The sequence below is a fragment of the Micropterus salmoides genome, unplaced genomic scaffold (assembly GCF_014851395.1).
Source record: "Micropterus salmoides isolate LMB-PRFRI ecotype aquatic unplaced genomic scaffold, ASM1485139v1 Ms_hic_scaffold_5, whole genome shotgun sequence".
NCBI classification, from domain to species: domain Eukaryota; kingdom Metazoa; phylum Chordata; class Actinopteri; order Centrarchiformes; family Centrarchidae; genus Micropterus; species Micropterus salmoides.
Window position 1 is genome coordinate 29,503,819 of NW_024044237.1, and position 19,086 is coordinate 29,522,904.

General features: G+C 37.9%; 1 protein-coding gene across 5 annotated transcripts in view; it reads right to left on the reverse strand.

The window, feature by feature from the left end:
* Window positions 1-9,986: 9,986 nt before the first annotated feature.
* fstl5 (follistatin-like 5) overlaps window positions 9,987-19,086 on the reverse strand; it is a 206,337-nt gene continuing 197,237 nt past the window's right edge. For all 5 annotated transcript variants that reach the window (XM_038699665.1, XM_038699666.1, XM_038699663.1 and 2 more), the window contains one exon: window positions 9,987-12,448. In XM_038699665.1, the coding sequence (XP_038555593.1) occupies window positions 11,746-12,448 (703 nt within the window). In that variant the 3' untranslated portion in view covers window positions 9,987-11,745. The remainder of the gene's footprint in view (window positions 12,449-19,086) is intronic.

Genomic DNA, 19,086 nt, shown 5'->3' on the forward strand with positions numbered 1-19,086 from the left:
TTTGTCACGGTCAGCCATGTTTATTGTTTACATTTGGCATCATGCACCACCATGCACCAGAAATCAGAAATTGCATATTTCAACTTGGAAATTTCCCACTTCCGACCGGTCTGGAAGGCGGCATCAATCTCACAGGGCTCAGGTTAAATTATATGGTTGAGAGTCAAAACTCCCATCTCCCTAATGTGCTGAAACCGGTATAGAAGAACACAAATTAACACAATTCTTTGGGAATTTTTGGTCTGACAGCACTGATGTTGTTCTCCACATTCTGACAAATGTGTAAGGAAAGGTGTAAAATCTGTTGAGGATGACTTACAGGTTTAACTTTGAGACTTTTTGCCTCCTTGTTTTTCCTTCTCATGTCGACCTTGAGGAGCCCTCCCTCTGCTGCCTTTTCGCAGCACACTGAACAGCAAAAGGACGGACAAGGTGCATGCTAAGCGGAGGTGGTGGCTCCTGTCATGGTCGACCTGGGCACTATCAGGACGGGATCAGTCAGCTGTGTCTGGATGACAGGACTGGGCCTGTGTCTCCGTCACTGCTGAGTGTCCACAAGCGTCCTTCAGGTTTGCTGTCACAACAGGCAGTTCAGCATGACAATAGGACAACTAAAGGGGACGAGGCGTCTGCTGTCCGCATATTAAACCACATCCTGGGTGTAGTTGAAGATGCTGACGAGGCTTTGCGTGTAAACTCATCTCCAAAGAGGTGAAAAACTAAAAAAAAAAAAAAGAATCATTGTTATTCAGAATCTCCAGTCAGCGTTATCCAGATATTAACCAAAATGACCTTTAAATTGTTCTGTTCTGTGCACTGACTCTGGCTTAATAAGCAAACTCCCATTTGTTGAAAGAAGCCAAAGGTGAGAGGAAGTTCATACGAGACAGTGAGAGATCTTTCACTCAGGACTAATAAAATCATTTTGTAAAAGAACACATCATTTCTCAACTTTGAAACATGGAGTACAATACAAGAATAGTGCTGAAATGATTAATATGGTTAATCGATTAGTTTATCAACAGAATATCCATTGTCAACTACTGAGGTTAGATGCTGATGTTTTGCTTCATTAACTGCAGTAGGACTAAAAGAATCGTTCAGTCAATCGACCAAAAAATTCATCTACCACAGTTTTGATTATAGGATGGTGTCGTCTTGGCGTGTTTGTTTGATTTTTTTATTTTACCTTTATATTACCAGGAAGTCTCATTGAGATAAAAAATCTCTTTTACGAGAGAGACCTGGTCAAGGTAGCAGCTATACATAAACACAACATATTAAAATGCTTCGTACAATCATGACAAAATTCACAAAAACAACACAAAAAAACACATCTATTCCAACACATTGGCCTCTCAAGAAAAACATTCACGTCTCCTTCACCGCATTCTTTATGATGCTCTTAAATTTATCATTTGATATACACGTTTCTAGTTTAAGATCTTTTTGCAAATTATTCCATGCCCAGGGTGCATAGTATGAAAATGCAGTTTTCCCCAGATCTGTCAAAACAATGGGTACAAAGCAACCACTTGGAGGAGCGTAGCTGGTAACTAGTAGAATTGAGACAGAGAAGGGTACAGAGGTAAGCTGGAAGTTTACCTAGCAAGGCTTTATATATAAAAATATACCAGTGCTGTTTTCTGCGGGTGGTCAGTGATGTCCAGACCACCAGATCATAAAGAATGCAATGGTGCGTTAGGGACTGCATGAAACACTGAATCAAGGCTCTGTAAGATGGAGGAGGCTGTGTGCATATATAATATGTCACCATAATCAATCACAGACAGAAAAGTAGCTTCCACAAGTTTTTTTTTTTGCATTGACAATAAAGCTAGATTTATTTCTAAAATCTAAATTTTTTGCTGGATAGATTCGTTTATCAGGCAAAAAATCCAAACATTTGTTGGTTGTAGCTTTTAAAATGTAAGGATTTGCTGCTCCTACTTTGTTCTAAACTATTGGATGGATCGCCATAAAATTAATACAGACGTTCAGAGGATGACACATAATGACTGTGTGACTAAGTTTGTCATAATGACAAACTTTTCCTTAAGTGTACCAGAAGGTCAAAGTTTCCACTTATCCTGTGAAATACTTACTTGATGGATTTATACAAAATGTTGTACAGACTTCATGGTTCCCAGAGTAAAGGGCTGGGCAATAAAACAATAATGATGATTATTGTGGTTTTATTTTCCTCAATAACAATCACTAAATGTTTGATTTAATTAATTTGAATCACACGCTTATATTTATTTTGTTGAGGAAAAAGGGACTGAAAAAAGGTTTTACTTAATTTTACATGCATATTTGTTGAAAAAAGAATTGATCATAATTGTTTTGAATGCTCTACCTCAGATTTGTTAAAAGGATAGTTTAAAACCACAATTAACCATCTGGTTTCTTCAACGTTCATTCAGGAGCAAAAACCACCCTTTAAACTTAAAAGAAATAATGAATTTGGCATTTATCGTGATAATCATCAGTTATCGTGATAACATTTTTGGCCGTATCACCCAGCCCTACCAGAGTATCATACTGATTTCAGTGATTCCCAACTTCTTCTCTAGCATCACTACGAGATTAACATCGATTGTGGTTTCGAGGGAAATGTCATGAAATTTGGTACACAAGTTCACATCCTCCTCAGGATTAATTGTAATAACTTTGGAGATCATCTTACTTTTCCAACATTCATCAGATCAAAACTTTAATTTATTCAATAATTGCAAAACATTTCCATCAGCCTCAGCCGTACTTTGTGTTATGTGCTAGTGAGCAAATGTTATGGAACATGAACATTACCTGCTTCATATCAGCATGTTAGCATTTTTACTGTGAGTGTGATGATGTTAGCATTTAGCTCAAATCACCACAGTCCCTACGCACAGCCTCACAGACAACCAGCATGGTTTTAGACTCTTATGTTCTATATTACTGTAAATTCAATTTGAAGGCTTCACCTTGGTTGATGGATATTTTCCCACACTTTTTGGACATTTTACAAAGACAAATAAACAGATTAATCCCATAGAAGAGCTAAATGTAGGCCTCCTGTAATTTATCCAAAGTGCTTGTTTTTGTAGTGTAATTAAAAACCTCCTATATTTACATTTAGCTTACCGCAGTGATATGACAAGTCCATTTTACAGTTGAGGAAGTCTTCTTTCCCTTTAGAGAAAATCAATTTTCTAACTGCTGCCGTCCATAGCCACATAGAAGTACAGTGATTATTCTGGAGGCAGGGAGAGAGAGAGACAGCAGGAGAATGCAGGATGAGGACCCACAACTGGCACAAGGTGCAGCACCACTAGTGGCCTCAATCAGTCATCAGGTGCCTCAGTATGGACAGAGCAGAGAGGTTGTACTGTTGGCAGGTCCCAGCAACATGATTAAGGTGCCAGTGGCATGATTATGCCACTTGGCTTATGAATGGAATAATAGAGAGAGAGTCTGGTGCTAAATTCCCCTGATGGAGGTGAGACATGTGTGGTGGGGAGGAGTCAGAGGCCCTCCCATGTGACTGGGGGAAGATAAAGCACTGACAATAGATAATTAAGGAACTGCCAGGACCTCTTTTCTATTCACATGGCTGTTTTATTAAAGGGGATTCAGTAAGGAAGAATATTAATATAAATTACCAGCCTGTGCGACTCAGAGATGAATATAAATTGGGACTGGCGTCGGTGGTGGGGCAATGTATTAGCGAGCGTTTATCAGGATTGCAGGGGGGGCCACGGTGATCATGACAGGGCTGCACATTTTTGCACTGAAGCGTCATCTGTTGGTCTCTGGTTAATAACCAAATGCATGTTATCAGCAACAAAAGGGCTTTCAAAGGCTTTCATGTAAGCATATTTATACTACTATATAAAAGTGTGTACATGCAGTTTATACTGCTTATATTGATACTTCTTGCTTTAGCAAGCATAGTATCAAAGGTACTAGAAAGAATTCTGCTGGACAGATTAAATGAATTTATTAACACCACAGATAACCAGTTTGGGTTTAAAGCCAAACATGGCACTGACTTGGGTATATATGCTCTAAAGGAAATTGTGAACAAATATATAGAGATAAAAACTCATCAGTTCTTATGTGTTTTACTGATGCTTCTAAAGCATTTGACTGTGTAAATTATAGTAAATTGTTTAACAAATTAAGGCAAAGAGGGGTGCCCAAGTATATTGTGAGAATTTTGGCTTACTGGTATGCCCACCGGACTATGCAAGTGAAATGGGGCAATAGTGTCTCAGCTTTATTTAGGGTTAGCAATGGAGTCAGACAACAGGGTATTTGCAGATGACCTTGTGGTTTTTAGCCCAAGTAGTGCTGGATTACAGCAGCTTCTTACAATCTGTTTGGTATATGGTGTGGAACATGATATCAAATATAACGCCAATAAGAGTGTCTTCATGATCTGCAGAACTAAAGATGATAAAGGTTTGACCCATCCTGATTTTAAAATGGCTAACAATAAGCTTAGTGTCTGTAATAAGCTGAAATACCTTGACCATTTTCATCACTGATAAAATGACGATGATGATGATAATGAAGATATTTATAGGCAATGTCGCATGATGTATGCACAAGCCAATATTCTTTTACGTAAATTTAGGGCATGTACGGTTGGTGTAAAGATATCTCTGTTTAAAGCATATTGCACACCGTTCTATACTGTGCACTTGTGGTCAAATTATAGAAAGGCAAGTTTATTGAAATTCAAAGTAGCATATATCGACGCAATGACAATATTACTCACAAGACCAAGATGGTGAAGTACAAGTGAGATGTTTGTGGCTGCAAGAGTAAGGACCTTTCATGCTGTTTAAAGGAACCTAATGTTTAAATTCATGTACCCTCTTGATGGGTCTCAAAATGAAATAATAATGGGCTTAACTAACATAAGGCTGTGGTATGTGGAAACACTGGTATAATTGTCTCCTGGTAGAACAATTTTGTTTTTAAATAATTTTATACTTTTTATTTTTCTAACCTTGATTTACTATGGTATTTTGTTATGTATAGGTATGTGTGTATGCATGTGCATTTGTGGATATGTTTTTATGTATTGTTGTGGGTAAGATTTGGGCCTTGAGTCTGTATTAAAGTTTTTGATTTTTTGATACAGTACGTGTAGTACTTCACCAGTAGTTCGTATTATAATTCTGTTTAATTTTGCCCCATTCCTGAGTTGAGCACAGTCATGCTTGGTGATGCTTTCTGACTGTGTTATGTTGCGAAGTTTGCCTGTTAAAACCTCATTGTGTGACTTCTAGTTTATGATTTGTGTATCTTCTTCTTCAATTAATCAATTTGTTGATTGACAGAAAAATAATTGGAAACTATTAGACAAAAAGTTAATTTTTAATCTGTCTATTATTTTCTCAAGCAACTGATGAATCATTTGGTCTAGTAAATGTCAGAAAATGGTTTTAAGTGACCATCACTTGGGCCAAGGTGATGTCTTCAAATGTCATGTTTTGTCTGACCTAAAGTCCAAAACCCAAAGATCTTCAAATTACTATCATAGAAGACCTGAAAACCAGCAAATAATTACTTTGCAGAAGCTGTATTTTTCTATTTTAAGCATTTTTGCTTAAAATATGATTAAATATTAAAATTGTTGCTGATTAATTTGCTGTCTACTAACCAGTCTAATTACCAACTGTCAGCCAACTCTTAAATGATCTGCCAATTAGTCAACAATATTTTTTATAATAAGTCATTTATCAAGCAAAAATGCCAAAAGTCTCCACACTACATGTATGATTAAAGTTGTTCTGTTATTAAAACACAGTGGATATTATAATTGGTTACTTGTGATGCTGCTACAATTAGTCCATTAGTCGATCAACAGAAAAGTAATTGCCAAACATTTACTAATTTTCTAATGAACTCTGCTTTTACCAGGACGATTGGACTACATTCCACAATTCCTCTGCATTTTGTGGTTTTGGCTCAGAAACAGCATTTTTGATGTCACCCCACAAATTTTCTATTGGATTGGGATAAAGTTAATCATATTGGTACTAAGATGCTGTTTCCTTACTGGTGTGTTTAGGGTCGTTGTCTTGTTGAAACAACCATTTCGAGGACATTTCGGCATAAGGCAACACGAGCTCTTCAAGTATTTTGATGTATTCAGACTGGTCCATGATCCCTGGCATGCGATAAACAGGCCTGACACCATAGTATGAGAAACATCCTGATATAATGATGCTTGCGCCACCATGCTTCACTCTCTTCACAGTGTACTGTGGCTTGAATTCAGTGTTTGGGGTACATCAGACAAACTGACTGCAGCCCCTAGACCCAAAAAGAACAATCTTGCTTTCATCAGTCCACAAAATGTTGCGCTATTTCTCTTTAGACCAGTAGATGTGTTTTTTGGCAAATTGTAACCTCTTCAGCGCATGTTGTTTTTTTGCAACAATGGGATTTTACAGGGACTTCTTGCCAATAGCTTGGCTCGCATAGACTTTACTTTTTTTTGAGAGAAATGCACCATAACTAGCATGTGCAACATTTGCTGCCTTCGTCCTTAAATGAGGGCCACCTGTTTGACACCTGTTTTTTCACAGAATGAATGACCTCACTAATTGAGCTCCACACTGCTATTGTTTTGAACACGCCCCTTTTAATTAATGATTCAATTACACAGAATCGGCAGCATGTATTCCATGAATGTTGGGTCTGTTGGTTTTCTATTACTCAACTACAAACACTAGTAAATTATTTGCCATGTAGAAATATCATTTCTGTCAAATGTTCTGGTTAGTGATGTTGGACTGCTATTATTTTGAATTCAACTGTATCTAATAACTAGCTCTAATTTCTACTAACTACTGCTTTTCAAATGTGAAGATTTGCTGCTTTTCTCCATTTTTTTTTTATCATTGTAAACTGAAATCCTTGGGTTTTCACTGTTGTTCAGACTAATTTGACGAGGCCATTTGGCTCTGACTAATTGCGATAGGCACTTTAATTAAGGATTAATCAAATAATCTGAAAAATATTTAGAGAGATTAAACAATAAAACCAATTACTAATTACTACCAACAGAGTAATTGTAGACTCAGGTTCAGGTCTTAAGGACGATCTGTGGTGTATAAACCATCATGAATCATATAGTAAATGCAGTATAGAAGGTGAGATGTGAGAACCTGTTCTCCTCTGTCATAGACACGCATGGATGTGGTAGGTTTTCAGTGAAAAAGGCTTATCTGATGTAGGGGATGTTCGGATTGAAGTACCTCTCCACATGGATTTCAGAGATAAGTATACGACCTCGTGCAATTTGGAGAATCCTTTTATCCAAAACAGCTGACAATACCTGCAGCCACATACATTATAAAGACGAATAAGCCCGGGGGGGTATAACACACTGCCTGAATGAAAGTGTTTGCTGTTGTGAAATTCCAACATGTTGAATGTCGTTTTTTTAGCAGGGGAATAGTTAGCGTAAGAGAGGAGAGATAGTTGAAAAGGGAGATTACATTCCATTATGAGCCATAGTTTGTATGTCAAGGATATAAATTTGATAAAAAATGATGTGAATGAAATTGGATTTAAATGATTGGGAAGTAGATATGTGACAGATGAGCTGATTTCAAACATTTCACGTCTGATCCACTTACACAGGTTTTTTTTTTTTTTTTTTTTTAAAGATGTAACTGGGTCCCGAGTACCAAAAACATTTCTACCAAAAAAGACTGATGTAGGATAATTAAATAAATACTCATTTTTGACATCAATTACAGACTTTTACATTCGATGTGGTTTCAATTAGCAAAATCATATTCCAGACGGACTTAATAAAATCAAAATGGTGTCCTAACCCTAAATCACATGCCTAGTCCTCAGAATACAGGCATCTCAAATTAGCACCTTTTGTGCATTTTGCTTTGTATGAATATAAGATTTACTGTAACGAAGTCAGACTCTAGACGACATGATCTATATTTACAGTAATACTGCATTTTCAATAAGTAAGGTGAAATTATTGAACAGTTATTCTAATCTACGTTATTTACATTTTTGTCTCCAACTTTAAGGAAACAATTACTAAAATTCAGTGATGAATATGTATAGAGCTACATCTGCAATTATTTCCATTTTTGATTAATCTGGGAGGTAATAAATCGGTTGTTTTGTCTTTAAAATGTCATAAAACTGTGAAAACCCAAAGTCCATGCTAACTTTAAAAAAAAAAATCTAGTTTTGTCAAACCAAGAGTCCTAACCCCAAATATATTTCTATAGAAGCTGCAACTGGCTAATGTTTTGGCATTTTTGCTTAAAAATGAATAAACAACTATCAAAATAATTACAGATTAATGAATTTAGCAGCTATTAACACACACAATTATTCATTACATTTTACTTTTTTTCATTGTATGCACCATGTGTGATTTATTATGGGTCAGATTTGTGAGAGTAACATTTTGTCACCAGGTTTGCATATTGAATGTTATGAAATGTGAAACAAAGCATTCGTACAAAAATAGTGTCCAATAATATAACCTCATGTCTAAAACAAAGATCCAGTTAAATAGTTAAACTTAATTGTTCTAAATCAGTGTGTGCATAATGTTAAACTGGTGGTTACTATGGCAACAGTACCTAACCAAGACTAAAAACAAACTTAGGATTTTTATTTTATCACATCTGTTCTGCTTTCTCTTATGTAAGTGGCCATGATATAAGCAGAACATTACAGCCCGAGGTGTCTGGATGTCAGGGCTGCTACTGGTGATTGTCATTATTTATGTCTTTAAATGTCTTGTTTTGTCTGACCAACAGCCCGAAACCCAAAGATATTCAGTTTCTCATCCTAGATCATCAGACAATAGTCACATTTGAGAAACAGAAACCACTTAATTCCTGACATTTTTGCTAAAAAAATAAAATGTATTAATTAATAATTGCTTACCAGAATGTATGCAGATAAATGTTTTGTTAACGGACTAATCAATGAATTGACTAATCATTCCAGCTCTACCTAATATATTAAAAAAACAGAGCCGCTTGGCTTCTGCTTCCTCATTTTCATTAATAAAGATTCAGTGTTTCCGCTGGTCGCTGTTGAGTAGTTATGTAACTTTAATCAGCCATGAAGTGTGTAGATAAGCTGCCAACTAGCTAGCTTTTCACCGTCAGGACCAACTCTGCTGTGCATTTTAGAGCTGTAGATGTTTAAGGTTGAGTTTAATAACAGTATACTGTTGTGTAGTTTAATCTACAGCAATGCATCATATTCTACAAGATCATGTTTGCACAATTTGAGAATGTATGCTGTTATTTTAGATAAAATGTGTATAGAGAGATATATCGTATATGGTGGCATTGACTAAAAATATTGAGATTCCTATGCTGCATCACCCAGCCCTATACTTGCCCTAAATCACTCGCTCGCTAGTGGGAGTCAGCCGTAGTTCAGTTAAACTTAAACGACAGACTTCGTGATTTTGATAAGTTGCCTTGAAAGCACCCTGAAATCCCCAAATTTCTTCCTAACTCAAAGTTGAGTTTTAAAATGTCAAAATACAATTGTATCCTTAATAGTGGTGGACATTTTTCATTCAGCCTTCAGGCAGTCGTGAGTTCAATCATGTCCATGCCAATCACATTTTCCAAAAAGTCCAGAATATCACAGACTTTCCTAGTCAAAGAAAATTGAAATGATTTTAATGTATTTGACATAAACTGATTAAATGCGGCTGTGCTTTCTCGGTTTCAGTCTTCTTTTCTTTCAGTCACAGATCTTTCTTTCTTTGCTAATTATATGTTGTATTGAATGCCTTGCTGCAAGATAAACAGACCCAAAGGGACAAGAGGGGGTTGACCTTGTTCTTGTAGCATATTAATTGGCAACAGGCTGCTTGAGCTCCTAAAGGAAACTTGTCAATGCGTGATTGCGTGTACCAGAGTCTACAGTGTAAAATGTTGTTTTAATGAGGACAGGAAAACACATTTAACTTGTTTTTCATGGTCTAGTTTTTATTGTTGGGTAAAATGACAAGCGTGTTTTATCTATATAAATAACAATCACATGAAGAAACATACAAGACATGGCTATATGGAGGTGAAAGCGGTGTTTGTGATCACAATGTGCTTGGATACAGGATGGTGATAATGACAGCTGTGTGTTTGTTTTCATTCTTAAAAAGGAGTGTGATTATTTGCTCAGAAAGTGAACATAACCTGCGTGAATCTGTACATTAATGGGAAACGAGTGGATTCACAGTCAGCCGCTATGTACAGAACAGAAATAGAAAGGTCAGAGGTCATCATCAGCAGTACAGTCAGGTTTAAAAGTTCGAAAACAATATGCAGTATGTGGAGGGGGGAAGAAAAGGATCAAATAAAGTTAAAATCAAAATATATACGAGTAAGATTTAACAGGAAAGACAGAATGACTTTATATAATCTGTACACATCAAAAGTCCGTACTAAATTTGAGATACAGTTGCCCATTGTGATTCACAGAGTCGTAGAGTGCCAGGGTGATAATGCATAGAAATGTGTCCAGCTAGGAAACTGTTTCATTGACTCGCCAGCTATGTATCTACTGCAGGAGCATTCAGAAAGAGTTGCTTCTCATATTCAGAGCTTATCCTCAAAGACTCTCTACACAATACAACTACCCCACTCCACAGCATGCTAGCTCATCATTACTTCACATTAAAACATCCACTTGAAACACGCTGTCAAACAATGCATGTTTTCAACAGTTCATTCTATTATACTATTCTATTAAATAGCTTCTTTTTTTTTTTTGGTCCAGGGATATTGACGTTATGATAAGATTTTCTTCACACGCGAGTGCTCTATTGACTCATTGCTAAGGAACTTTTAAATACTTAAAATTTCACAATGTGAAGTGTGTAAAGCTGGTACAATTGGACTAACATTTTTCTGCTTTGGACTAAAAAGGGAAAAAAAGTATATAATTCAAAACCTTCCAACGCTGGTTATAATTTTGGATCAAAGGTTACAGAACGCACAACCATAATGAACCTCTCAGTCTCCACTTCAAACAGGATGGGATCACAGCAAGGGCTCGTTTTAATTAGACTGAGTCGCCTGTGTTGACGGACGGATAGACGAGAGCAGTAACTTTGTGAGAAACCACACTCAGCACGAATGGAGGAGTCAGAGGAGATGGTGTAGTCTGCAGTCTCACTGGGAATAATTACGCTAATTCCTCTGACGGAGGGGAATTTTCCTTGAAGGCACAGGAAAAAGTTCTGGATGGGTTAACTTAAATTAAAATAGTTAATTCGGACATATACAGTGTGTGTGTGTGTGTGTGTGTGTATATATGTATATATATAATATTTCTCCCAATTCACTTAAATATTAGTTTTGTTCAGAGATTATCTACAGCATTCCCACACACTGAATACAACCAATTGTGAATAATAATGCAAAGTTGCACAAATTTACAGATTCATACCAATTTTCCTGAAAGATTACCAGCAAGCAACTTTATGTTGACATAAACATGAACCACTCAGTGGGAAAAAATGGTTTTATCTTGGCTTTAAGACAGTATCAATTAATCCCTCACATGTATTTTTTAAATTTTTTTGGATGACAGTCCCTCATCCAATGGACTTGGTCAATTTGGTTTCAGAATCTGTGGTATTCACACAAAATTAAAACATCTGCAACAGAATTCAGTGCAATAGTACCTTTGAGAAAAAGCAAGCTCATTGGGTCTTCATGTTATGACCTAAGATTCCCCAACCCACATCACCACATTGCCTTTGAGGACATCAGTGATCTCACAGTTGAGCTTGTTGAGGCGCCCGTCCAGGATGAAGAGGGACTCTCTGGACGGGGTCATGAGGTACTGTCCGAACAATCCGCTGCCTGCCATTACCCTGTTCATACTGCTCCACGGCCACTCGACTGACTTGGTGGCCTCTTTCAAGCTCTTGATCATCTTGACTTTGCCGGTGCTCAGCTCCACAAACAGAGCATCAGTTTGACGGCCGGAGCTGCCGAACACGTTGTATTGGTGAACTTCTGTGAAGGAGCGCTGGAAGGCGAGATCAGACAGGTGAAGGTTGGTGTGTATGTCAAAGGGCTCCTGGATCTCTCCCCGCTCTGAGATCTTCTGGATCCTCATGAGGCCGTCGCCATCATCAACAGTGACCAAGTAGTGGCCATCTGGAGACACGTAGGGTGTGCCGGTGACGTCACTGTTTTGGCCGATCACACTATCTGTTACACTGTCTAAGATGAGCTGGGGCTGAGTGGCGCCGGTGGAGTCCGGCTTGCAGTTGACAAAGTAGTAGCCACCAAGATGGGTGTACGCTACAGACTTGGGGATGCAGTTATACTCCCGTAAGCTGATGTTTTTCACATACGACGTCGTCTCCAGGTCGATCTTGTGGAGAACAGGCTCATTTCGATGAAGGATGAGGCCAAATCTGTAGACAATTTAAAGAGAAAAACAGAGACAAAGATTTAATCAATAACACATTTTGTCTTGTAAACCCCAAATTATGACAGATTTTGGCCACGCTAGCAGTGTGATTCCATAGATGGCAATGCCAGTCAATTGGTCCAGAGTGAAATATGTCAACTATTGGATGGATTGCCATGGAATTTTATGCAGTCATTTGTGGATCTAAGAGGATGAAGCCTACTGACTTTGGTGCTGATCCCAACTGATTTGCTGATGGAGTCATATTAAAGTTTTTACTTACCTAGTAAAATATATCATCTACAAGATGGACTGGTACAAAATTTTCTATACACATTGATGGTTCTCAGGTGATGCGTCTTTTATGACTTTTGGTTGATGCAGCCTGCCCTGAACTTTGTTACAGATATTCATGTTCCCTTCATAATGAATGGAATAACAACCATAGTGATCCCTTAACTCATCTAGCGCCATCGTCCGGTTGCAACTTTTACTTGTCCAATACTTCATACCTGTAAAACCTCCCTCCATCAGCCTTAGATGTGCTCAGTGTTTAGGGTTACTTGGCAACGCTCTAGGAAGGTAAACATGGTAAACATTATACTTGCTAAACATCAGCATGTTAGCATTGTCATGGTGAGCACATTATAACATGCTGATGTTCCCAAGGCTATAGTCTCTTATCCGGAGCAACTAACAATTATTGCAATGGAAGAGTGGCCTGAACCTGAACTAGTAGAATTGATTTAGAAATTGTGGGGCTCTCTGCACCAACAATCTAGACCTTTTGGATTGTTAAGAGAGCGTAAATGTAATCATTGTGTCTGAAAATTCATTTTCTATATTTTAAGTCAGAAATCTGCCAGTAAAGAGTGTTTGTTTATTTATCATGTTGTTTCCTAGTCTCGTGAATTCTCAAGGAGCATGTGGGTAACATCTTAAAATAAAGCAGCACAAATCAAGATGAAGTCAACCTGATATAATAAATGCAATATGATTTGACCTGGTAATTGAACTGGCATAATGTTTGAGATGTTAAGGAGAAAAAAACTAAATGTTGCTCATAAGTCCATTTAAGCACTTCAACAGCAAACTTTTGGTCCATGACAATCTTAATATAGGCAATATAGCATAATCTACACTTTACCCCAATAGAATTATAGCACTTTTATATGGGGCCATGGATCAGAGAAAATGATATTCATTACAAAAAACCAAAGAATATGTTAATGGCACATTACAGTTTTTCAGCTGAACAGGGTAGTGGGACAATATGCAAGGAGCTGACAGGCCTCAATTAAATGTGAATACCAGCTGATCGATGCTGACAGGCACTTCAATCATGTAGTCATTCATCATCTTTTATGCCATTTGAACACCAAGCTGGCTGTACCTGTGAACAGAAAATGGCTGTTTGAAAGCCACAGAGTGTATTATAATCCCTGTGGAGGGAATCATTGATCCAGGGATAGTTGTGTCCACTGGGTCCAAGCAGGGGCTAAATTGAGGACTCATTAACATTATATTTTGTTTTAGTTTTTATAAACCAGATTGAGCTTGTAAAAAGCTAAATCTGAGAGAGATCCATGCATCTGTCAAAAAAATCTAAACAACTTCATTCAATCCAAGCAGCCCATTTAGATCAGATTTTCCATGGCCTGACAACTTTCACTGGTAATTTTGCCCTGCATTAATAATGGACTCCACAGTATTTGTGTAGTTAACTAATGGCAGCCAAGGAAATAATGTTCAAAGTAGCATTACAAGTGTATGAAAGAATGTTTTCAACCAAGGTGCATTTATTTTATTAGTCTCATGAATTACTATCTGAGACTCTTTCCATATTTTAATTTAACAGTTCGAGTCTGTAGGTCTTGACTTTTATGTCAAACCAACCAAATGGACTTTTATGTGAATTGGAATTTGTTAGATTAAAATCAAAGCAAGCCATCTGACACTAAACATGCTGGTTCTTGATCCTACTGATCCCCATTCCCAAATTAAAAAGTGAGCTCTAGTTTAAACCTAAAGAACCATTTGCCTTTCTTATGCAGTGGGAGGCCGAGCTGATGACTTACAGACCAATATTACACTGAACAAAATTCTAATCGCAACACTTTTGTTTTTGCCCCCATTCATCATGAGCTGAACTCAAATATCTAAGACTTTCTCTATGTATACAAAAGGCCTATTTCTCTCATATTGTTCAGAAATCTGTCCAAATCTGTGTTAGTGAGCACTTCTCCTTTGCCAAAATAATCCATCCACCTCACAGGTGTGGCATATCAAGATGCTGATCATACACAATAAAATGCCACTCCAAAATGTGCAGTTCCATCACACAGCACAATGCCACAGATGTCGCAAGTTTTGAGGAAGCATGCAATTGGCATGCTGACTGCAGGAATGTGCGCCAGAGCTGTTGCCCGTGAATTGAATGTTCATTTCTCTACCATAAGCCGTCTCCAAAGGCGTTTCAGAGAATTTGGCAGTGCATCCAACCGCAGAGCACGCGTAACCACACCAGCCCAGGACCTCCACATCCAGCATCTTCACCTCCAAGATCGTCCGAGACCTGCCACCCGGACAACTGCTGTAACAATTGGTTTGCATAACCAAAAAATTTCTGCACAAACTGTCAGGAACCGTCTCAGGGAAGCTCATGTGCATGCTCGTTGTCCTCATCGGGGTCTCGACCTGACTGCAACTTTGCACAGCTGTTGAAGAGGAGTGGACCAACACTCCACAACCAACAACCTGATCAACTCTATGTGAACGAGATGTGTTGCACTGTGCGAGGCAAATGGTGGGTACACCAGATACTGACCGGTTTCCATGACCCTCTCCAAAACCCCCCAATACAGTGAAAATGCACATTTTGGAGTGGCCTTTTATTGTGGCCGGCCTAAGGCACACCAGTGCAATACCGATGCTGTCTGATCAGCATCTTGATATGCCACACCTGTGAGGTGGATGAATTATTTCGGCAAAGGAGAAGTGCTCACTAACACAGATTTTGACAGATTTCTGAACAATATTTGAGAGAAATAGGCCTTTTGTGTACATAGAGAAAGTCTTAGATCTTTGAGTTCAGCTCATGATGAATGGAGGCAAAAACAAAAGTGTTGCGTTTATAATTTTGTTCAGTATATTACTACTGGCTGTCAAACACTGTTGAAATTGTTTTGCTATGGATTGCATTCAATTGTGGCTGTTGGGACAGATCAATGGGTAGTGCACACATACTGTGAAACATTAGTGTTGGAAGCTAAAGGTCAATGGTGCATTTATTTTGCAAATATGAAAATATTTTCACCCACAGCGAGAGATTTTTTCATGTATGATAAATGAATAATCAGACATTGTTTGGCTCCGCTGTAATGTGAACACAGCTGGGTGGCCTCATTGGCAGATCCAGATTGCTCTCAGCCAAACTGACAGCTGCTGTTTGTTGTTTGTACCACTGATTAATGCATTAAAGACTCCCTCGTTCTGCACAACAGGATTATTTTCATCTAAAACTATGTCACATGTTAGCATCTTATCTTCAAGTCAATATTTTCAGTTTAGGAATGACTGGGTTTGAACACTTTGCTCTGCAGATCATTTGAAGATCTTTAGGGCAAAATTCATGAACATGGGACAACAATGAAAGCTGCTCAGTAAAAGATATCTATAACAAAGCATTTCTTGTTTACCCATCCTCCAGCGCAAAAATATCGAATCAACATCTTGCTTGGGTTGTTTTGCCAAAAGGCAGTCTGGCATGGTACTGAAGATGCGGGTAAAAAATAAGAAATAACAGCTTTTTTTGCTGACTTGCAGAGTTTCCTGACTGTACGTCGATGGTTTTAATGAATGACAGCCACCAGAAGTTCCTGCTCACTTTATAGTAACTGCTGAGGGAATCCCCAGTCTTTAAACAATCCCCCGGAAGTTGCTGAATATGTGTCGGCTGTTAACACACTAAATCGACTAATCAATGCTGCATTCTTGCCAGCAGAGAAATGGCTGTGTAGGTCCTAGATCAAAAAAATAAAATCAGAGCCAGAAGTCTGCAGTTAGCTTTCCTAATATGCAATAACAACATTCAGACATACATATTGACCTACAGCTTGGTGTGTACCTCCACTTTATACTGATATAGCCTCCTGGCAAATATACAGGAGACTACTTCACACTTTTGAGTTTGTAACTAAACTCCATGGAGGGCCAACAGCGTCTCAGTGTGACAAAACTTAAAAACTTGTGACTTAAAAAACACTTGTACAAATATTACGCAATCCAATACAACACCATTATAAAGCAGAGGCTAAACATATATATGTTTTAAATGAATCAACACAGAAATAACTAAAGTCGTGTGAACAAAAACAACACATCACACACATTGCAGGGCTATTGAATTCTACCTTATATAGATGTTTATTATGTTTCTGGTCACTGTATTTTTTGTATTATTCCAAATTACCTATAAATCAGGGTTGGGCTAAATGACTGTCCAGTAAATCAACATTTCTCAACTGTCAGTAACTTTTGCATATTGTTTTATACTGTTATCCCTTTTAATACCTCGTAATAACTCATTGTGGGCAATGTTGCAAATCAGTGACCAACATCAATTGCTTTATTAGATTTTGAACTAGTTTTTACATCAGTCTGCTGGATTATGGTATTCCTGTCTGATTGTTTTTTGTTTTTTTCCAGAAATGTTACTATATCCTGATATAGGCTACAGTAAATTGTGATATCAATTTACTGTGGTGAAACAAGCACTTGAAGAATCAGCCTATCAAAAGAAAATTAACTATTTTGATTGACAGTTATTTGTTTCAGTCATTTTAAAAGCTGCTGCTTTTCTCTTGGTTGGACAAAAGTTCTGGGATCCTGTGATGGGCATTTTTCACTATTTTCTCATTTTATAGACTAAACAAATTGTCAGATGAATTGATAATGAAAATTAGAGCTGCAACGTTTAGTCAATTGAAAGAAAAGTCATTGATAATAATGATATCATCAAGAAGTTACTTGGCAAGTAAAAATCAGAAGAAGCACTGTATACAGTGACAGATGATTATTGTCATGTCCACAGAATTGCTGCTATACAGTGAGAAAGCTGTTTAATCTGGATGGTTGAAAAGATAACATCAAAAGCACTACACATCAATTTACCATTTTGTGTAACTAGTGAGATGACCATGTATACTACGTGAAGGTAATTGTTCAGGTAATGTGTTTTGCATTTTAGCCATGTAAACAGCATTCATAATAAGAGGACCTGGTAGGATCAGTAACACAGTATAAGCTTATTTTTAAAGCATTCAAAATGATGAGCAACTAGTTAGTAAAGACAGCAATGAAAAACACATTGTTGCAAAGAAATGCGACCACACTTTCCTGCAATCTCCCCTTGCAGGTCTCAGTGGATCTAATTACAGCTGTGCCAGCAACACACACACACAGGACTGCTTAACTCCTCCTCTCCAGGAGGCCGTTAACATCCTAAAATCCTCCAGACGTCCTGCTTGTCCCTGGCCTCTCCGTGACATTAGTCAAGCGTATGGGACTGGCTTTTCTCGGACCACATTAAGCCTGAGTGTGACAACCGCTTAAGACTAAATCCACAGCAGCATTGCAATATACTCTGAATTCAGCACATCTGTGCTTTATTCTTGATAAATTTAAATGTTAGCTTAGGTGAGGTGTCCACCTGTCTCCCTACCTTTTGTAGCTTTATGCAGAATGTTTACCTTGGTGAAAACACAATAATATAATAAATAACTAGGCCAAGCTAATTACTTATGATTAGTGATATTCGAGAAGAACCGCCGCTATACCCAGGTCGGACGACCGATTTGCACGTCAGGACCGCTACGGGCCTCCACCAGAGTTTCCTCTGGCTTCGCCCTTAAAGTTGTTGACCGTAGCCTTCTGTGCCGACACAAGAAAGTTTCGTCAAAAGAAGCTAATCTTTTCAATCTAACCATCCGACTTCTGATAGCAAAAATAGCATGTGGCGTGTTTTCTTAACTCCTCTTAAAAGATTGCTATACGATTGATTAATTTTGTAGTAGAGGAAATGTTTCTATTATATCGCAAATCCCTATGGTAGAACTACAAGAGTGATCTTTTAGTAATAAAAACAAAATGTCAGTGGTTGTTAATTGGCCTTCTGATTTGTACATTCAGATGTAAAAAGCTCATTCCCCTGCAGATGTAAGAGGTTTATTTTTTGAACTACGTCAGGGAATCAACCACAGTCTCCTCTGCAGATAACCACTAAGCTCATACGTGGCTGTTAAATAAACAGAAATTATAAAATGGGTAGCTCAAATCAGGCAATCTTACTGGCTCATAGTAGTGATATAATGAGCGTATACAACAGGTATGGTGTCAAATTCCTTCGCACAGAGCCGTATCACTCTGTGACAGTGTTTGAGTTATAATCTGAGCTTTGTGGGGGTCTCACGCCCCATTTACACCTGGTATTAAAATGCGATCTGATACAGATCTGATAGGCTACAGATCACTTTTTACCGGTGGAGATAAATAAATAAATAAATAGAGAGACAGAGAGAAATTGTTTATTACGTGATGCAATATTTTCCCTCTTTTACACACACAGCTGTCCACTACTTGCCC